The sequence below is a fragment of the Gavialis gangeticus genome, unplaced genomic scaffold, assembly GCF_001723915.1.
Source record: "Gavialis gangeticus isolate Ggan-Ray unplaced genomic scaffold, GavGan_comp1, whole genome shotgun sequence".
Lineage (NCBI taxonomy): Eukaryota > Metazoa > Chordata > Crocodylia > Gavialidae > Gavialis > Gavialis gangeticus.
The window spans coordinates 67714375-67737236 of NW_017729034.1; the positions used below are offsets into that span (position 1 = coordinate 67714375).

At 41.2% G+C, this 22862-nt stretch overlaps 1 protein-coding gene across 3 annotated transcripts in view; it reads right to left on the minus strand.

Moving 5' to 3' along the window:
• PACRG (PARK2 coregulated) overlaps positions 1–22862 on the minus strand; it is a 649143-nt gene that overhangs the window by 269535 nt on the left and 356746 nt on the right. For all 3 annotated transcript variants that reach the window (XM_019526943.1, XM_019526942.1, XM_019526941.1), the window contains one exon: positions 13963–14134. In XM_019526943.1, coding sequence (XP_019382488.1) covers positions 13963–14134 — 172 coding nt within the window. The remainder of the gene's footprint in view (positions 1–13962; positions 14135–22862) is intronic.

Consider the following 22862-nt stretch of genomic DNA (forward strand, 5'->3'; position numbering starts at 1 on the left):
GGGGGGACCTGGTGACTGTCTATAAACTCACTAGGGGGGACCAGAAGGGTTTAGGGGAGACACTGTTTCCCCTAGCGCCCCCTGGCATGACAAGGAACAATGGACACAAATTATTAGAGAGTAGGTTTAGATTAGACATCTGCAAGAACTACTTCACAGTTAGGGCGGCTAGGAGCTGGAACCAACTTCCTAGGGAGGTGGTGCTGGCTCCTACCCTGGGGATCTTTAAGAGGAGGCTTGATGACTACCTGGCTGGACTCATTTGAGTCCAGTCTTTTCTCCCACCCAGGTGGGGGGTCGGACTTGAAGATCTACAAGGTCCCTTCTGGCCCTACTTCTACTTCTACTTCTACTTCTACTTCCCTGAATTAACCTGTTAACCCTGATAGAACTTGCTGCTGGTTGCTCTGCTGCCACAATGTCTGGATCTGGCCTGGAAGGAGCTGAGCAATCTGAATCCAGCCTGGGTGCCAGGGTGAATTTCACCCTTTAATCCTTGCCTAATCATGAGTCATTTTGATCTCTAGTCTTGGGAGAGAGTTCTGTTTCTATTATAACAGTACTATCTTTAGGGCCTTTAGTGAGCTCAAATAGTCTGTGGTAGTCAGGAATATGAACCAAAGGAGATGCTAACTCTGGCACTCAGTCCCCAGAAGAAATATGTACTTCTAGAATAGGAGAATGAGGCCTCTATAGCAGGCAGAAGCTTTCAGCAGCCGGCACACTCCCAGCTGTAGGAGCCTGCAGGTTGGCAGGGACTACAGCCCAGTTGAAGGCAACTGATTACAGGCTGCCTCAGAGAAGTGAACCAGCCTCAGAGAAGTGAACCAGCTTCAGAGGATAATTAGCTGGCTCACAGGATTCTAAAAGGCTCCTAGGAAGAGGAGGCAGAGAGACAACCAAAGGGAGACTGACAGAAAGACAGGGTGCTTGGCTAGCAGCATCAGAACAGAACCAAGGACTCTCTCTGTTCCTAAGTCCCCACCCCCTTGCTCTTCTCATTAGGAGTCTTTAACTTTCTGTAGCCAGATAATCATTTTCTCCTAGCAACCTACAATCACTCCTGATACCTGCAGCTGGCTTTAATCTCTGTCAGCCTGCAGCCAGGAGTGTGCAGGCTGCTGCAAGCTTCTGCTAGCTACAGCCTCCACTTTTTCTTTTTCTTGGACTCAGTGATTTAGAATTCTTCATCTTTTTTTTCCTTTTCTTTTGAAATAGGGTCACATGGAAAATGTGTAAACCTGCTTTTTAATTACGGAATTGATTCTAACTATGCCAAAGGCATGCTTGTTCCTGATTGGTGCCAAAACAGACCACAGTGCCAATGTGAAATCTCTAAGTGGAGCTTATGGCATCACATGGTGCTAGACAGGAAGCTTACCTGTTGTAAGCATTAGTCTTCATGAATCAGCTATGGTTGGATGTGTTTTGTCACAGCCAGGATCTGCTTTGTTTGATGACAGCTGTTTTTACCCTTAGAAAGAAGGACTTCTGGCCAGGCACTGAGTGTGGCATTGAGTTAGGAGCTGGGATGTGCATCTCATTCCTCTTTATGGAAAACCTCAGTATAGAACCCAGCACCAAGCTTTACGTAAGAGTCATGGGATGGACATGTGCAAAGCTTACCAAAGCCAAAAAATGTCTTTGCGATTTGTGTCACTTCCCCTTTCTTATCTGACAGAGTAAAATAATGAAGAATCATGTACTCAAATAATACATATAATTCTCTGAGGCATACAAGACACCAAGTATATGTTCCCAGACAATGTAGTAGAAGAAGTTGCATATCTTTTAAACCCTCTGCAATGTTCAAGACCCAGGGAAGTCTCAGGTGCAACTTGAGGTCAGCAGTATCAGCTGACTGACTGAACTATACAAAGAACAACTAGCCTCACAGATGAGGAGTTCTATTTCCTCTCTGCAGTAGTCGAGAAGAAACTGAGATTGACTTCATCTTTACATAAAGTACACCCACCCAACCTATTATGTCATCCTATCTCCAAAATACATGATTTTTCTATATTATTCCACAGCTCAGCGGTACACACACTGAATTCCTTCAGTGGGACTACATCATAAGCCAGATTCAAGATGATAATCAAAGTTGCTAAAAATATTTAGCATTAAACCAAAAAATGGATGTATATAAAACAGGTGTATTCATCCCCTTGAACTACATATGTAACTTATAAAAAGCTACATTTATTTTCTTACATGGAGTGCAGAATATAGCCCAAGTACTATACAAACTAATAAAAAAACCTCAGCTACACCTGTTACATTACAACATCATTACATTATAAACTGTATAAGCATCTAATTCTTTAGAGTTCCTTCTCCTAAAATACAGCAGCTTGGAATGAACGAGGAAAAGTCGTCCCCCACCCCCCTTAAAGTGCACAAATATTTTCTGTAAATTATTATTACTGGAGACCATTCTTCTACATAAACCAGAAGAGGAGGCTTTCAGCTACATTTTTTGAAAGAAGAATACTTCAACAATTCTCATGTAGTTTGAAAAGCCTTGAAGTTTCTGGAAGTTTGACAAAAATAAAGGAAGTAAGGAAGCATTGGTGGCCTTATACAGAGTCCATTTCAATGTGTCTTCAAGTAAATCTCTCTGAAACTATTAGGATAAGGATTGCTATGTACCGTGTGTGTGTGTGTGTGTGTGTGTATAGTCAGTTGCACAAGTACCCATGTCATGAGTTTTGTCTGTTGGCAGCTAAAGGTACAGGGCCCCAGAACCCAGAACCCCTGCACCGATCTCCTCGACAGCTGGCAGGTTTTGTGGCCACAGCAGGGGCTACCACCCTGCAGCTTTCACCCTGCTGCACCTGAACACACACACTGTCACCCATATCACAAGCTTTGCTTGTCCACAGCTTGAGGTGCAGTTTCCCCCAAACCCCCCCACACTTATCTCCTTGAAACTTGACAGGCTTTGTGGCCTCAGCAGGGGCCACCACCCCTGAAGTTTTCAGCCCACTGCGCCTTAACACACACAGGGTCATCTGTGTCATGAGTTTTGCCTGTCAGCAGCTTGAGGTGCAGTTTCCCCCAAACCCCTGCACTGACCTTCTTGAAACTTGGCAGACTTTGTGGTCTCAGCAGGGGCTACCATCCCTGCAGTTTTCACTCCACTGTGGTGTAACACATATACGTGACATGAGTTTTGTTTTCAAGAATTTGGGGTGCAGTACCCCCCCGAACCCTTGCATCGATCTTCTTGAAACTTGGCAGGCTTCATGCTCTCAGCAGAGGATACTATCCCTGCTTGTTTCATCCAAATCAGACAAAAAACAACAAAGTTATAGATATTCCATTGATTCCCCATTATACCCTATGGCTGGATCTCCAAGGCATCTCCGAAGCTTCGGAGCTGCTTCGGCCCGATCAAAGTGGGAACCCGGTCCGGAGCTCCGGATTGGATCCCTGGCATCTGAAGCGGCCAGATCCAAAGCTGGATCAAATAGCTGCCTACTTGCACAGGCCTAATAATCAGGGTCAATATAAGAAGGTAACTAAGAAATTAAAAGATGTCCTGTAATTTTTCCCAAGTGAAAATCCTCATTATTTTATGGCTGTAACCTTAAACCATTTAAATATTATACAACATGTTTTCCATCTTTCATAAATAACACAATACGAAGTATTCACTAGTTAAGTTAGTTCTACTTTGGTATATTTTGTACACATATTTTAATTAATGCCTCTAACATGTTTTTGATGAAGTTTGAAGTAAGTATTCATAAAACAAAAAACAATATTAAATACATGTACTGTTAGGAAAGGTATAATTCTAATTTTTAAGGAGATATTCCATAGTACCATTACTTTTTAAAAGCTGAAAAAAATTGGATTCAATATATGACCAAAGTCACTGATGCTTTCCAAGGAATGCTTGGTATCACATTTTATTGCAAGTGGTTTCATGTTGAGATTTTTTTAATTCCTTATTAATTTAATATTTATTAATTTATGCTAGGAGTTAAGACAAACAATGTTTCAAAACCTATGCTGCTTTTTCTGTCTGTTTTTATCTAGCCACGCTGAGATTAACAATTCAGCCTATACCCTCCCTGCTAGAAATGGTTATTTTATAGTATTCAGGCCCATTCTTTTTCCTGGAATAGCACTTCTGAAATCTGGGGAAGAAAACCTGGGGACCATTTAAGCTAGGGATCAGTAACATATGACCTGTGGGCTGGATCAGGCCCAGGGAGCCACTCATGGGTAGATCTAGGATTTTGAAAATAGGCGGGGTGGAGATGGTGTGGTGCATCATCACATGAAGAAAAGATGACTTGATAAATGGAACATCAAGATTGTTAAAAAGGAGAGAGGCTCATTGATACTTCTGGAATGAAGAATTTGGAAGGAATTATAGATTATAATGAGCCACAAAGTCAATTGACTCCCTCACTGCTTCCTGAAAAGAAATGCTGTTGTCACTGCCAGGCAGTTAGTTTTAAACTTTGGGTGGAGCAGGAATGAAACAGGGGAGGGGGTTGCAACTGCATCACTGCCCGCTCCCTAGATTTGTCCCGGAGACACTGGATCTAGCACACAGAGTAGGAGGGCTTTGCCTCTGCCCAAGCCCATGCTGAGGCTGGGCAGTGAGGAGCTGCACTAGGGCCAGGCAACTGGCTGCTGATGTGCTGCCAAAGGCACATATCCTGTGCCAAAGCCACCCAACCTGTGCCGGACTGATGCAATGGTGATCCAGCCTGCTGCTTATAAAGGTTGCCAGCCTCTTATTTAAGCTGTTTGGGGGTTTTTTGCTTCTAGGTTCTGGCAGTTTGGCGGTTCGTGTCTCAGTCTCATACTTGATACTACAAAAACTGTAATGCCACCTTCTTTAGGATTTGTAGATTTCATACATAAAGAAATATTCTAACATTTTAAAACTACATAGCAGATCCTTTCCAAGATTTAATTCTAATGTATCAGAAAATATACTTTTAATAAAGATGATCCGGTCAGAGCCTTCCTTCCCAGATGGAACACTGAGAGCCCAGGTCCTGAAAGACCAAACTGCATTCTCCACCTTTCTATTTTTTTTCTCATATACCATAAAGGATTTGGTTACTGCTTTTTTATTTTTACTTTAATCATTATATATTTTACTGCTTCAAGCTGTACTTCCATTAGTTCCAAACCATCTTTCAAAGCCATATGTTTAAAGTTTGTACTGACCAAATCTATTTTTTTTTCAGGCCTCAGCCCTAAAGCCCATCTAGTTTTGCCCTTGTCACTTTCCTCATGCTGGCAGACAAAGCATTTGTTTTAGCAGATTCTGTGCCTGCAGCAGAACAAGATGATGTAGAATAGATCTCTTGCAAGGGAGCGAGCCCTCAAAGCACAGAAGCTCAATTTTTGTGGCCTACTTAGTCCTGTTTATTTTAAGACCCGAAGGGCTTATTGTCTCAGATATAAGTTTACAGATTATAAAGGCTCTGAAAAATACAATTGTTCAAGCTTGTATCTGGTGCTTCTCTTTACTCCTATTGTAACACCTGTAATCAAAAAAATTCCCATTTTTTTCCTAAACTAAGGAAGTTAAATATCATGCCATTTTGCAGATAAGTACATAAATGCATGAAGAAGCTAAAACCATATAGTGAATTACTGGCAATCAGGGTAATAGAACAGAATAGCCATAATCCAGCAAAACACTTAAAATGTGAGTAGTTTGATTGGCATTAACTTTAGTTATGCCCACATGTTGTTGTTTTCATATATTCAGACCTTCAAGTCTTGACACAGTCTTTCTACCATGATATCTGTAAATATATTGTCTGTAATTTTGATGGTAGGGTAGTTAATGGTTACCAAAGTAGCAATCAAAAGTCCTTTCTTACTATTTATCCAATTCAATTGTTATAGTAATTTTTTTAAAGGAAAGGCAGAAGGCAGGGCAGGGTGGCACCTTAGGGTACACTCAGGATGCACTTACGGTGCTTATGGGATATGCTCTTACTCATGGAACTTTATACAAAGTACCATGAGTTAGAGGTTCACTGAATTCAACAGATGTTCACCTATTGGGTTGCAGGGGCTTGAGCCTGCCTGCACCAGCAGGAGGGGGCACTCTCAGGAGGCTGCTGAACTGCCTCTCTTCCCAACCCCATGACTCCTTCCCATGTATGGCTCCAGCTGTGGCAAAGCTGAGCTGACAGCTGTGTGTTGCCCCGGTCAAGAGGCTTGAGGGAGGAGGAAAGAAAGGGAACCCTTTCTGCCCCATGAGCCCTCCCCAGATACCCTGGGTGGGGTACTGGGGGGAGCTGGGCTGGACTTGTGAGATGGAGGTGGGGTTCCCTTTCCCCAGAACCTGCCTGAGCTTCTTGACAGTGGCAGCATGCAGCTGCTGGTTGAGCTTTGCTGTGACCAGAACGGAAGAGCGGGGCAGGGTGGAATAGAGCCCCCTCACCTTGTGGGCCCAGCCTGGCTCCCCCCAATACCCAATCCAGGGTAGCTGTGGGGTGGGGTCATAAGGTGTGGGGGCTCCTTTCCACACCACCTTCCCCTTCCAACCCTGCTCTGGCCACGGCAAAGGGTGCACCTGATGTCAAGAAGCTCAGGTGGGTCTTGGGAGAAGGAAGCCCTGTGTCTGCCTCATAGACCCAGTCCAGCTTCCCCAGTACCCGAGCCAGGGTAGCTGGGGAGGGCCCATGAGGCAGAGAGGGTTTCCTCCCCCCTTCCCTGGGTACCGCAGCAGGGGTATCTTCCCCCCCACTTTCCCCCTCTATACCCATTCTCTTCCCTCCTCCGATGTACACAGGACTCTCTACTCTCTGTGACAGCCCATAGAGGTGCATGCAAAAAAATTAACCCTCAAGGGAACCTGAACAGACAGTTCCTAAGGCACTCTGCTGTAGAGCACCTTCAGCTAATAACTGATTTATTAAGGGTTAATTTTTCACGCGATCGGCCATTTTAAAAGCACTCAGAAGCTATGAATATGTATTACGTCACTGCTGTAGAGTGCTTTCAGAGACCAGATCATGTGAAAAATGTAACTAATGTAAGTGCCCTTAGAGACCAACTCATTCAACAAGGCATAATCTTTTGTACTTGACAGTCTACTTCATCAGATGCTATTAAAAAGATGTTATATGTCACTTATAAAGGAAGCCAGATTTAGGACAGATTGTCAAACCCTCCCCATCCAAAGCTGGCCAAATGTTCATATATATTTTTATGTATAAATATATATATTTAAAAACATCAACATTCTGTATAAAGAACATTTTACTTAAACATAAGATAAAAAATGACAAAATGTCCTGTTTTTCCTCGTTTAACTATTTTTTTTCTTTTAGTTCTTTTTCCAACTTTTCCTTCTCTATCTTGCTACAGTTTCCAAGTTTTTTCACAGTTTTGTTTTGTTTTCCTGCAGGTTAAATTTTTCTTAAATTTGTCTATTCTCCCTGATTTTCCCTTTTTCTTTTTACCTTCCATTACTTCTTTCCTCATACCTACCTCTTCCTTATTTTCCCATAATTACCTTTCCCCTTCTATATCTACTATGTGTGTCCCTCTTTCCTTTTTCTTTGGAATAGTATCCCTACAAGGGATTTCAGATTTCACATACACACATCCTTTAAACAAGGATGACATGACAGTCCTCTTTTGGAAAGGTTGTTCATATGGAACATGTAAAGTTATTTCTTACTGTTTGGAGGACAGGAATAAATAAAAGATGGGATGTAACAAGAAATAAATCCTATTTCCTGCAAATTTGGAACCGCTAATAAAGCATTTTTCTGAGCTGCATAATCCAATCTAAATCTGGTTATTGCTAGTCCATATACTTTTTGAACTATTGGATATAAATGCTTCAATTTTTCAGAATCAGGAAAACAAACAAACAAAACAAAAATTAAATCTATGTGCTTTCTTTGAAAACAAGCCAAATCTTGAAAAAAGAGGAGGTTAATTCAGAATTAGTTTTCAATCTCTTAGTAACATCAGGATTTTTTTCTTTAGGACAACAGTTAATCAGGAGAAAGATGACAATTCTATTAAAGGTTTCTTTTATTTAATGTGGATGATAAGAAGCAACTTACATGGTTTACAGAGTGAAAACACAGTCAAGGAGGGCAAATTTATGAGCACATCACGTAAATATATTTAAGTTTTCTGTAAAAGAAGTAGATATTCAGCATTCACCACGCTACTGAATACAATGAGGATATCAGAGAAAAAATAGGGATACAATGCCAATCTTTTTTTAGTAATGGTTAACAGCAGCACCTACACCCTCTCTTTGCTTATTGCAATAGTGACCCTAATTTGATATTAAACATAAAATAAGTACACTATAGTCCATGAAACAATGAACATTTAACAAATCAATAATATGGGGAAAGGAAGGAAACTAAATCACTTTAATTCAGAGATTTGTGAAGACATTTAACAGTTTTCTTTATGTCTGACTAGGGAAGAACATTCAGCCCTCTTTTCTCACACACTTCTCTGTATCTAAATCCAATAAAAAGTTATTTTTCTTTAGTAAAATTGAGTTTCAACAAAGCTTAAGATATCCTTGATCTAGCCTGTCACAGCAGAAATGTTTCAGAGCATAGCACCATAGCCTACAAGACTGAAACTCTCCTACCATTTGAAATTGAGCTGGTTTACTTCTGACTCCATCAGCAACATTACTCTACCAGCTGACATTTTGTTGAGGCACTATTTTCATCTAAGTTACACTTCTAAATGAAAGTATGGTGACTATTGTGTAATAAACTGTATATAGTATGAAGACTTGAGATTTACTGGGTTGTACAGAATTGATATGCACTATGGCCGCATCTACAGATGTGCTTAACTGTGGAGTAAACTGATTAGCTGTAGAATAAAGCTTCAGTGTCTACACGTGCAATGCTGTTAGGCCATAGTAAACTAAATAAATGCCACTGTAAGTACTATTTTATGGTGGGGTAATTAACTGTGATTAAATGCACATGTAGACTCTGACCACGGGTGTAAATTGCACCCAGTTAGCCCAGCCAGCAGGGGGCTAGACTCCTGCCTGCTGCCTAGCCATATGGCTCTGCACGTTCAGCACCCTTGTGCCCCAGCCATCCCCTCCACTGTCCAACACTGCCACCTGTAGAGCTGACCCTCCATGTCCCCTGTCAGTAGAGCAAGTGATCCTGACGTACACTGTGCTGCCCCAGCTCAAATTGCTGCTGTCTTGGGTGCACATATAGATGCTGCACCCAGGAGTAGTTAACTCTGGCTCCAACTGCTCCAGAGTTTATTGCTTTGAATTAATTGCACATGTACATGCACTCTATAAGTGTTTAGTTACTGCTTCTTAAAATAACAGCCCACATATGCTATATTTTTACACATAATTATGTATAGATTAATTTGACAAATATGAAATTAAAAGCATTTTTTTCCTGGCAGGGTACATGTCAAAAAAGAATGTTTACATAATCCCAATGAATAGACAAGATTCTAAAACAATGCGTTTCCATTGCAAAGTATTTACCACAATAGCTAGCCCCTTTATTTTCTAACAAATCTTAGTTGCTATGATTGGCTTGCCAGGCCTCAGTTTTCCCTGAGAAGAATGGAACACTAATGCTGCTAAAATGCACCTTTGTCTCCCACACCTATATATGGGAGCCGTTCTCATTAAAGTGCCCCCCTGTCTCTTGCAGCACGTGCATAAATACCCTATATTTATATTATATTTTGTCAGTGCAAAATGAAATTTTAACTTTCCTTGTTAAGACAGTTCTTCCAATCCATGATTTTTTTTGTTCTGAATTTTTGCTGCATGCTTGTTCAAAAGGAAAAAAAGGCAACAATATTTTTAAAGGGGAAATAATGATAGGTAGTTACATTTGGAAACACCACACATATAAATTCCTATTATTTTAAACCTGTATGACGTGTAAACAGCAGAAAGGGCAAAATGTATGACTCTATTACCAACTTTCATATCATTGTTAGCCATAGTCTGCCCCTACTATTGAGGAGAAATTGTTAAAAATAAATGATTTTGAGATACTTTATATGTGTATTAAATAACGTTATTTTCAACTTCAAGACATGGTTTGAAAATGTGTACTGTTAAGAAAGAACATGTGGGGCAGGAAGACAGTAAATTGTTCCCTAAAAGCATTAAAAATGTGATGTAGTATTACTCTCTCTCATTTTAACTGTCTTTGGAGAGCAGCCCCTCACTGGTATTTTTCTTTGACGCATATGCTTTTATAAAAGCTTTATTTAAAAAGTTATTTCTTTCTCTCAGTCTCTTTCCCTTTGCCCCAACAATGATCTCTTGCGAAGCAGTCCCTGTCCAGTGGCACTGCTTTTTCTTTCAAAATAGAAATACTGTAGTGGTCTAAGAGATGACTAACTAGTCAGATAAAACTCACCTAAAGAGACACTTCAGAGACTCCAATGAGTTTAAAAGACAGCTGTGTTTATTGTGCAGGCAGCAGAATGACAAAGATCTGTGGCTGTGAATTTACTACATACAGCAAATTTAAAATCTAAAATCTACTACAAGTGTACACATCTAATGTGCTTGAGAGGCCAATGTCATTTGCATTAATGGGGTTATTCATTAAAAACATACCTCTCCAAACTTTAAAACTGCTAAAAAAATAATTAAAAAAGAACTTATCTGCACTGAAATAAGGTTGAAAACAAATTAAATAAACGACTGTGTTCTTCGATGTTTTCCACTCCCCAGAGGTAGGATGCTGTTTAAAAAGCTTTAGCATCAATTCCCCATTTATATTTATATGTTGATTTTTCTATATATGGATGAAAACCATGCAATGGGATTAAGCTATTAAATAGTCACTTAAAAAATAAATGGATACAGAAGGTGTGTGGGGGTTGAGGAAAGACCTAACTATGAAGTTGAAGCCATTACATTAGAATTCTTTGTATATTTTTATATTTGATTATTAAAGACATACTTAAATGTTGGCTATATTCAAATATACCATTGAGTCACAGAAGGCTGGGGTTGGGAGGGAGCTCAGGAGGTCATCTAGTCCAACCACCTGCTCAAAGCAGGACCATCACCAACTAGATCATCCCAGCCAAAGATTTGTCTAGCTGGGTTTTGAAAACCTCCAAGGATGGAGATTCCACCCTCTCTCTGAGTAACCTGTTCCAGTGTTTTGCCACCCTCCTAGTGAGAAAATTCTTCCTACACTTCTACAATCTAACCTAAACTTCCCTTGCTGCAACTTGAGACCGTTGCTCCTTGTTCTGTCATCTGGCAACACTGGGAACAGTTTAGCTCCATCCTCTTTCGAACCTCCCATCAGGTAGTTGAAGGCTGCTATTAAATTCCCCCATTAATATTGTTCAAATATACCATGAATTCTGACAATAAAAATTTAAATACCTTAAAACAACTTTTAAATAAATAACAATATTATTCATTGTATGTGCTTAATCCTCCAAGAAAGTGATTATTATTGTTGGGTTTCAGAATTCAGCAGTTATTGAGGACAACACGTTTCTTTTGGTATTTTAAAAATATCTTCCCTATATCCATACCATACAGTCTAGCTCAGGGGTCAACAACATATGACCTGGGGACAGGATCCAGACCATGAAGGTCTGATCAAGGCTGGGACATCACGGGGGTTTGGGCAGAATGCAGCTACACTGAGCAGCCTGTCTCCTTGTCAACAACCCCCTTTACAGACCTCCCTGCTGCTCTTACATCTGTGCTTGCTCTTGCTGCAAACAGCCTGGGCATTTGCAGCAAGGATACAGGTCAGCAGCTTGGACATTCTGGGGGTGGAGCAGTGGGCTGGGTTGCAAGTTCTGGCCCATAGTGGCAAAAGGTTGCTAACCACTGGCATAGCTAGTTACATTTTTCACTAATCATTTTTAAATAATAATATCAAATGAATAAAAGGCCAATCCTGGTCCTTAATATTGTAATGCCTGTGTTTTATCATGTCCTCAACTGTCTTTCATCCTTTCCCCTAAATTATGATTGACTTCATTCATTCTGCAATATTTTAGATATAAACCTATGCTAGAGTGATTCTGCATTAGCTCTGGTGGCCTCTCCCTCCTGAAGTCAAAAAAATCCTCTTCAGAAATTAAGCCAGAGGACAATTTCATATTCTTGCCCTTCTGACTGGACAATCAAGACAAAATTTGCAGATCAGAAGTAGTATGGTGGCTACCACTTTCAGAAAACTGTAGTTGACATTGTGGGACTGGACTGTTCAGAGGGCTGAGACATAAGAGCCAGATGATACGGACTCCGTTCCAAGCACTGTGTGAAACTGGGCAAGTTCATTAACCACTCAGACTGATTTTCCTCACCTGTAAAAAAGCCCATGGTGTTTCTCTGCTTTGCCATGTAGGTGAACTCTGGTTCAATTCCTGATCCCATCCTCTATTTTCTCACAAACACAACAAATTGTGCAGGAAGTATGGCATCCCAGGAGACAATCTGGGTGAGGCAGCAGGAACCTCCTGTTTGTGTTCTCAGGATGACCTACTCCATGTCACCTAAGATTAGGCCCAAGACCTTTGCAAACTGCAGTAGCAAAACTGTTGCTTGTTTACTATAACTAGTTCTTTGTATAAGTTCTTGTAAATAAAGTGTTGTTTCTACATCATAAGCCTCATCAAGATAATACCTGCAGTTGACTTACTGCTTCAGGCACAAGTTACAGTGCTCAGGCAATAGTTATGGCCATGAGAAGGTTAACACAGGACTCTGCCCCTTCAGCTTATTGAGACAGACAAGTGGCAGCTATCTTGGCAGCTGCATGGCACGCACAATGTCTCTACACATGCTTCTTTTCCACCAAAGAAGAGAGCTTCCCCTCTTAATACACCCTCCCCCCCAGTTTTGTGTGGGCTGATTTTTGGGGAAAGGTGCATATTATATGTGAGAAAATACAGTGTTTTATATCAATGATTGTTATGACCAATCAAGGAAAGGGTCTAATATAATTTCCATATTTATTGGGTGGAAGGATAAGTATAACAAGAATCTTGTGGAGAGGTCAGAGAAAAATGGGTTTGCTTCAATGACATAGCAAAAGAACAGGAAAAGGCCAAACAGAAATACATGTATACTTAGAAAACTGTAATATTTAAAGTGAAATAAATTTCTACAGTGGTCTCCCTACAGCTGTACCACGTCTTAACTTTCAAACTGCACTTCAGCAAAGATTTGTGTTTGGAATTATAAATACTTCCAAAATACATGTTCTATAGAAACATCAACATTTTAAAATGATATATCCTTTCGTCAATCAGGGCGTGTTTACAAGTGCCCCCCATGGTGCAGTTGTTACTGCACTATCATTTAGTATTTGCTTTAGGAAGTAATAAATGATGGCCCATGGTTATTTTTAGCAGCTACATCACCGTAGTGACCCACTGTAGTGAGGTAGCTTGTTGCTACGGTGACATAAGTGTTGGCGTCATGGTTTGTCACAGTCTCATGTAGATGTACTTGTAGTGACCTAAGTTCAAACCTGTTGATAAGATGAGTGATGAGAATGGAAAATAGTGGGTATCAGAAAAAAGGAAGATCTAGTGGAGACAGTTGTGAAGTATATTAGAAATAAAGGGGGGGAAACCTTAATAATTTCCTAACATTTCTTGCTCTTTTGTTTTCTTATGAGATTATTTTTATAATGGATACACTAAATTAATACATAGATGAAAGATAAACTAAAAATGTAGATTTCTAAATACCAAAATCGACACTGTAATAAGACAAAGACAAACGAAACAGCACATTTCTTTGGATTACTGAACATACTGGGTGACTGAAGGCACACACCTTCTGTCCTCATACTTCACAATTTACTTGGGTTTGCAGTAATCTCCTAGAAATGCACAGCCTGTCATGTTTTATTGCTTAATTAGCAACTTGTCAAAAAGCTACACTATATAAATTCAATGTTAGGGTTTTTCCACATACTCACTTACTTTTTATTGGAATAATGAGCTGAGGAATGACAGGGAGAATCTTGTCCCCACCGTGTTCCAGCATGTCATGGATTCCTTGCCGAGCAAAAAACTCATAGGGAAATGTCATTTCACAAAGTCCATCGAAAAACAGAGGCAGATAGTGATGATAATCCAGCTTCTCAATCTCTACCTGAAAATGCACAATGAAGAAATAAAAAAAGAAAAATCTAATAACGCTAATATGATTCATTTAGGATGACTGAGATACTGAATGCCATTGTGCAGTGTTAACAAACAATAAAATGTAGCATGTAACACTAAGATACCACTATTTCTCAAGTATGTTTCACCTGATGCTAAAAATGCTTAATCACTAGATCTGAAGTGCAAACCTAAAAAGATACTTCTCCAAAATATTTTTTGTATTGTTTCCACTCAAAGCAATCTTTTATCAGTCTTTATTCAGATCAGAGTAAAAATGCACGCATCCAAAACCAGCAGGTGAGAAGCCTCCTGAAGTTAGGACCACATTGTGATATCTTTGTTCCTGGTGATTAGCACCTTACTTTAAGTAGTGCCATTGGACTCAATTGATTGGAATCAGTGGGACTACTTGCAAAATAAAGTACTACCTATTGAGAATAACAAGGGAAACATACGCTATGTTTCACTTTTAATGTAAAATAGGATGACAAATCTGTTTAATCAGAAAAAATCCAAAAGCCTAAAAATATCCAATAGCTATACTTTACAACTCCTGAATGTATTGTCTGCATTTTAACTAGTACATATTTAAAAGCAGTAATAATACAATTTAAGAGCAAAAATATTGAGGATTCTACCCAAATTAGTTATGCTTTTGAATACAGAAGAAAGGGGCAAAGCTTAGGCATCTACTTGGTCAGAAACAAGTGACTCTTTTCAGTTCTACTGTTTTAGGGACTGCTGCTACAGTTCCACACTTAACCATGGTTTTTTTTTTCTTTCAGCAGTTCTTGTGACCTATAGAATCATCCTATAGGTTTTTTTTAAGAGGCCTGGAGTTGTATGCTCTAACAAAAGAGGTCAATATCATTCTAAGTGCTGATGAGAGGGCTATCTCAATATTGAAGGACTTCCTCTATCCAGAGACTGAGACCCAGAGTTTCAGACACTCGGTGTCTAGCTGGTTCTCCATGCAATTCCACCATTTAATTATCACTGCTATTCTCAATATTTCTAGTCAGCTGCAAAGTCACTTAAATGTTATGCTGCTGCACAACTAACAAGCTGCTTGGAACCCTAGCTCAAGCTGAAGCCTGGAGGGGAGAGGACATGCCTCTCTGGCTAAAAGGCCCAATCCTCTAGACAAAGAATCCTAGAATCACAGAATAGTAGGGCTCGATGTCTCTGAGCATGCCTAAGATCTTGTAACAGGTTAGACCCTACAAAAGTAAGGCTGGATGTAGACCACCAAGATGGGATAAGGCAGCAAAGTGCTCACTCAAAAGGCAGCTAGAGCACAGGGAATTATGTATGACTTTCCCAAGAGACAAAGGAGGAAGGGAGGGAGAGCGCGGTTGGGAGTCACTGAGTGTTGCCTGGGTACCCAGCACTCAATGGCAGTTTTCTGTTGCTGTATGGGCTTGCCCCACTGGAGATGGCAGCAGCAAGGGGCACTTCCACTTTTTAAAGATAGCCCAAGAGGGGGGAGGAAGGCAAGGAGAGCTGCTGTCCCTGGTCTGCTGTGGCAGGGATTGATGCAGGTGCTATCACTGCTGTCATGGAAACAGCTGCTGCCAGCCTGTCCTGGTTACTGGCATAGTAGAAGGTCTCCTTGCCACAGAGGATGGTGAGCCATTAAAGAGCACCTGTTGGCCCTGGGACAGCTGCCTTCTCTTTGACAGCTCACTCCCCTTCCAAAAAGAGAGACAGTTTCTCTTTCCTGGCAAGGGAGTGGGCATGCTGTCAGCAATAAGGGAAAAGTGGGGGGGAAGCATAGGAACAGCTTTCCTTTGCCCCCTGGCAGGAAAGCACACCTTTGTTATGACTTTGTAGCACTCCAGCCATAGCACAGTCAACTTATGTATGACCCTTATAGTGTAATATTTTTCAAAGAATCATAGAAAATGAGGATTGGAAGTGACCTTAGGAGGTCATCTAGTCCAACCACCCTGCTCAAGGCAGGACTATCCCCAACTAGGACATCCTATGGCTTTGTCTAGCTGGGTCTTAAAACCCTCCAGGGATGGAGATTCCACCACCTCTCTGGGTAACTTGTTCCAGTGCGCAACCACCCTCCTAGTAAGAAAATTCTTCCTAATATCTGACCTAAACTTCCCTTGCTGCAACTTGAGACCATTGCTCCTTGTTTTTGTAGTGCTACAAAGTGCCACAGTACTTGTATTGCTACAAATCCAGGTCTGTTCACAGCCTTGGTTTGTAGTTTTCACTGCTAGTGCTTGTTATATTAGCATTATAGTCTAAAAAATGTACCTACAAACCCTAATTACATGAGTTGGTGGTGCTGATGCTTGCCATGTAATTGTTAACAGCATTGTGTAACCTCAATTTCTATCACATAACTAGGGATGAAAATGGCCTCTCAGCAGCACTTCTATATGTGTCATATTTACAAATATTACATTTACAATGAGACATTTCAGCCAAAAACAGGATATGACTTCTGGGTTTATAAACCAGGATATGACTTCGAGTGTTCCAAAGCCTCTACAAAATCATGCATTACAAGACATATATGAAGAGCAGATTATCTGCATGAATTCTTCATTTTCCAGTGGGCTTCAAAGCACCACTGTGGCTTGACAATTGGTGCTATTGTAAAAGGGCTCTAGATTCTGTTTGGTTTTCTGAAACACCATCTGTCCAAGTGTAGAGCCAATTTTTATCTCTTGATTTTGCAGAATTTAATGTCTTCCCACAATATGGAAGCCAGAAATATTTTTACATTAAATTCCATGGTGTGAAACCTTTTGCTTCTATGTTTATTATTCAGCTTTGAACAGTGGCTATTATACATATGTACTGAGAAAAATGTGATTTTTTTGTTTACACCCACAGAATCCTTTTTTATTTCCACTTCCACCCACAAAACTATTCTGAGTTAAGGCTGCAATTCTTGGCTAACCTTCCCCACATCTCTTAAGATACTGCAGAAACAGTGGGTTTTCATGAATAGACCACATAATAGTTATTATGAACTTCTTTGTGTTGGTGGCTTGTGTGTAAGTTCAAAGATTTAAATAGAAATAGAAGTCCAGTGACAGCATTAACCTTACATTTTCTGTATTTAGGCTAAATCTTTTGTGTTTTTTGATAGGTTATACAAAAAAAAAGACCACATTTTGTAAACATTGGTATTTGGGTCATTAAAATCTTACAAATAATGTTACACAAATGTGAGATGAGACATTTCTTATTTTGACTAAATGTAAACTTAAAAACAACCCCTTTAAATAAAAAATCTAAATGAGAAAGAAACAAAGCAACTTGTGCAAAACAGCTCTGTGGCTCTTCTATCCACTAAATATGGAAAGCAAGGCTATTAGAGTGAACTCAAGGGACAGAAGTTTAATAATGAGAACATGAATTGATATATAAATCATGGGCCTTCCTCAATCCATCATACTTATAAGTAATTTGATACACTATAAAGCAAAGCTGGCATGTAAGAAGCCACTGCATGAGGTACACAAACCAGTGCAGCTTAATTTCCCATATAGTTTTATAAAAGTCAGTCTCAATTGATTACTTAATGTAATATGCCTTTGGTTAAAGATTGTCCAAAAACTGGATCTGGTCTTCTGGAGACATTATAACTGATGGTGAGCGGGTATTACATTTTATGTGCCTGATATAAGTACTCAAGTACTTTTAGGCCTGATCAAGTTTGCTTTCAGAGGTACTGCATTCAGGCACTGGAATTGCCTAATATTTGGCTGCCTTGGCCCAGGAATGCAGTATATCTACAAGCTCTATAACAGTGGTTTTCAACCATTTTTGACATTCAGAAAATGCCAGCTTTGAGTTCTCACTCATTTTTTGACTACAGAAAAATAAAAGAGCAATTCTTCTGTTGTGAAGAACTCAGGAAGTTCAGAACAGGTCAAAATGTTTTTCAAAACCTCTGGGTTCATTTTCTAAATCATATATAAATGTTTGCAGATCTAACAGTGATAATATTGCACAGCACCCCATGGCACCCTCTAAAAGAATCGTATGGCACCTCAAAGTACCATGGTACCCTGGTTGAGAATGATTATACAAAGAATGGGCAGAGGTAACTGCATCTAAAGGGTATCCCAGAAAGCCCAGATGCTATCAATAGGAAACAATGAGCCAAAGGAGGTGTCTGAATTCCTGCCTTGAAGTGGAGCTTAGGCATCTGATTCAGGCCTCACTTTAGATACCTCAATTTGTTTGTGACTTAATACAATCTCTGAAGATGGGTCCCTAAGTCCCCGGTGGTGGTGACCTCTTTTTACATAAGAATGCAGTGATTATAGCATCCACCCAGAGGTTGGGAGACCTGGATCTTAGGCCCTCTTCAGGCTGAAAGGATTTGAACATACACCTTCCTAGGTGACTGTCTTAGCCACCAGGCTATACAATAGGCCAACAATTCTCAACCAGAGTGGCACCCTGGGGTACCTTGAGAACCTTTCAAGGGTGCCATGGTGCATCATGCAATTTTAGCACTGATTTGTCTGTAAATATGATTCACAAGATAAACCAGAGATTTCAAATAGAAATCAATAGTGTTAAAAAGATTCTGACCTGGCGCGGGCTTTCTCAGTTCTCTGCAACAGAAAAATTGTTCTACTTTCTTTATATAGTCAAAAAAAAGAGTGAAAACTAAGAGATGACATTTTCTGAGGGGTTACCTTGAGCCTCATGAAGGGTTCCTTGAGTCTAAAAAGGTTGAGAATCACTGCAATAGACCTTGAAGCTGACCTACTAGGCTGCCAAATTAGAGGGAGAGAAGGTAGCAGTATTGTTAGAACTACAGAAAGTGTGTATGTTTGAGAAATACAGATTAATTTAGAGTCGTCTTATGCAAACAGAGGTTACTGCTAGTAAAAATCTACAAGGAACATACTTCATGGAGGGTGCTGGAGGATCTAAAAAAGTTTATCATCTCTCAGCCTTAGCAAAGTCTGGTGGGAGAATCTGTAGGCTCTTGTAGTTACCTAGTGGGCACACCTACACATGCATTAATGCGCTATAGCTACTGTTCATTAAATTTAGTACCTGTAATAACAGGTACTAACTAAATACACAGTAACTGGCACTACTGTGCAGTAGCACCAGTGCATGCCTCTTAAGTAATGCTAATGTGCAGTGGACTAATTCTACTGAGCATTAGAACAGCTTTTGCCATGAATTACTCTACTGAGCATTTAGCGTCTCATGTAGACATGCCCAGTTAAAAGTATAAAAGTAATTTTTTAATGCTATATAATAATTAAAGTATTATAGAAAGGGTTATCTTAATTTGTAAAAAATATGCCCATTTTAATAATAATAAAAAGCTGGTTGATTTTTACCTATCACAAAAAGGAAACAGATAGTCAAAATCACTACTAATGAAAAAAAAATGTTGGTTAAATATTTCATTTTAAAAAGTAAGAAAAAATGTCTGTGGGGTTCCAGAGGTACTTAGGTATTTAGTGGTAACTGAATTGAAAAATCCATAATGTTCATAATCCCAATACTGAATTTCCAAATTTGGCATGTACAAAAAGTGCTTATTTGCTTTTTATTTCTCTAAATCATTGCTCATTGTACGCTGCTACTTATGCAGAGTCTAGATTCATGCAAAGAGAGGCATCAGTCTAGTGAGAACAGTATATGCAAAGACAGCTTTAATTTTTTGCTCATTTAAATTTTTTCTAGCATAGCTAAAGCAGTGCAGATAATTGTAGAAGATAAAAAACATCTTATCCAAATATAGCTTAGATAATAGGAACAGGCAGAATTCTAAAGCAGCTGACATACCTCTTACAGGTTGCAACTACCCAGATTTTGGGGGTGGGATGTGGGGGGAGAGAGGTTAATTTAGAATATCTTTGCTTAAATTGATTAACCTTTCAGCCTTTTATCACTTAAAGGAGGAAAATACCGTCAGGCAACAGAAACAGAAAATATCGAAAACACAACTTGACTCATTTTTCCAGACTAATATCTAAATTAATGGTGTCCCATTAAATGTTATTTTATGACACAAAATGCCATATTTGCATAGTGTAAACACAGATGTACAAATCAGAAGAGAATAACATATTTTTAGGATTTGTGTTAATTTGTATGTCCTTCTTACTCTGATTTCATGTGTTAAATGTTGTATTTGTTTTCCCCTCTCCTTCAGCATTAAATCTCTTTCCTTAACAGTTGTTAAGAGATTTTTTCTGTATGTATGTATATTAGTGCTTGTGAACGATAACTACTTTTCAAAGAGACTAAAATAAGAACAATTTAAAAACACCCTAACTTTTAAATACTTTTTCTGATATCTTTCCCAAAATTCCAAGAAAAAATCTGCCTCATACTGTGAATTTTGGGAAGAGTAATTTTCCTGTTGGGAATGGGTTCAAAGCTTGAATTTGGAAGAAGTAGTATTAACCTCACATATGGAACAGCTCATGTTTATCCACAATATTTTTTACTAGAAATCAGATGAAATTTCTGATATACTAACTTTGCATATGATTTTTATTGTTTACAACTTCAATATGTATAGGTGGTAGCTTTAGTCCTCTACAGTTTCTCAGCCAAAATTATCTTACTGCATTTCAATCTTCAATTTACCTTTTTACACAAAATGTACAGACTCACTGGACGTGTCCAGATGATCGAGCACGTGCTTGTTGCGGCATCTCAAAGTAGTTTGAGATGCTGCAAGAGGCATGCTTGGAACGAGAAAATGCTCCCCACACTGCATGTTTGCAGCATGGACTCTAATTTTGATACTGGGGAATCCCAGTGTCAAAAAAAACAACATGCTGAAAAGAAGCGGCGCAGGGCAACTGGAGGCTGGGTCCCCCAAAGAGATGCTCTTGCATCCAGCCAGAGCATCTGTATGCTTGCCCCTTCCCCTGCTGCCTCAGCATGCTGGGGCAAATAGGAGTGGGGCAAAGTTGCAGCAGTAACCCAGACCCAGGCGCTATCCCTGGTAAACAAGGATGTGGGGATGAGGGCATTTGTGAGTGTGTGGGGACTGCTCAGGAGATATGGGTCCTGTGCCCACCTGCCCACAGGTCGGTGCACAGCCCCTCCCCACAGCAGCAACAGCAGCAGCCGTGGGGCACTCAGGACCTGCTACTGGCAGAGACTCCCTGTGGCGCAGCACAGTGCAGCCCTGGCTGCCTGGGACCCAATGCCACCTGTGTCAAGTGATACAGGCCCAGCCTGGCCTGGCCCAGGAGCGTAAGCCTTTGGGCAGAACTGGGCCACTGTTGCTGTTACCTGGGCTCCTGGCACTACATGCAGGGGCCACATGCCCTTGGGCCGGGCCAGGTCCTCCCTCCATGGAGCCAAGCCAGACCAACAGTGCGTGGGGGACTTGGAGGCAGGACCTGGCCTGGTCCTGTGTGTGGTGCTGGGACTGCGGCTGCACCGTGCCATGGGGGGGGGGTGTGCCAGTAGCAGGCCCCAAGCACCCCATGGCTGCTGCTTCAGCAGTCCAATTGGCACAAGGGGAAGTATCCCCAGATACCAACTGCCCGGTCCTCAGCAGCTCCTGAGGGCAAGTAGCCCTGAGCTGCTTGCCAAGGCAGCTTTTTATACTGCTAGGGCCAGCACAGGTGCTGCTCCCATAGCTGGCCACAGGTGCTGGCCCCAGCCTCTAGCTTCTCCTGGCTGAAGATCTGGGAGAGCTGGGCAGGATCAGTTTGCTCCAAGCGGCACAATTTGCCCCACACCAAAGTCCATGTTCAGGCATGTGTGCTGATGTACAAATCTCCAGGACAAATCTGTGCTGCTGCTATTTGAGGTGGCTGCATGTGTGGACGCACCCATAGGCCATGTCTCCATGGGACCCATGCTGACCTGTGCCTCACACAGAAACATGGGTCAGCATGGGTCCAGGTGGGTGGGTAGTTGGGCAGGCAGCTTGGTCGTTCTCAGGCACTGGACACTGGGGATTCTCCAGCACACATGCTGCCACATGCCTCAACACTCCCCCACACTGGTCCATGACTTCACATGAGGCACAGATCAGTCCAAGACCAAAGTGGGGCAGCAAGGAACTTGGGGAATCCCCAGGCAAGGGGAACACATTGTCCCCTATTCTGCATATATTGGTCCATATTGTATCTGCACCAAAAAAGGAAAATTGACATTATCAGTAATTGGCTTTTTTCACTGATGTGGCTGATAATGTTGCCGATACATGCCATATGCATGTGTGCAGCTGCAGCATGCATGCAGTCAGCCTGGAAGCTTGGAGATCAGCATCTGGCTGGTAAGTGTGTTGGGGGAGAGGGGATGGGGGGAAGGAAGACACGGGAGGATAGATCGATGCCCCTGCGGTGAGGGAGGGAGTGGGGCTGGGGCAGGCACTGCACAGCTGGGGCAGGGTGTAGGATGGTGCCATGAGTGGCTTGTCCAGAGGGTGGGGGGTGTGCGATGCTGCCATTATGCACACCCCTGGGGGTACCGGGGGGGGCACATACTCCCTGTATCTGTGTGCAGGGCGAGGGTGGGCTGCCTCTGCGGGCTGAAGCCACAGGCAGCACTGAGCTATTCCTGGTGGAGGGTCTGGGCCAGGGCTGTGCTCAGGACAAGTAATGGTGGTGCTGCAAGGGGGGCTATGGTGAATTTTGGTGTGGCCACAGTACAGCCTGTAGCAACCCCACCCCAGCATCACCGCCACCTGCCCTGAGTGCACGTCTGGCCCAGGAAGAACCTGGCACTGTTCC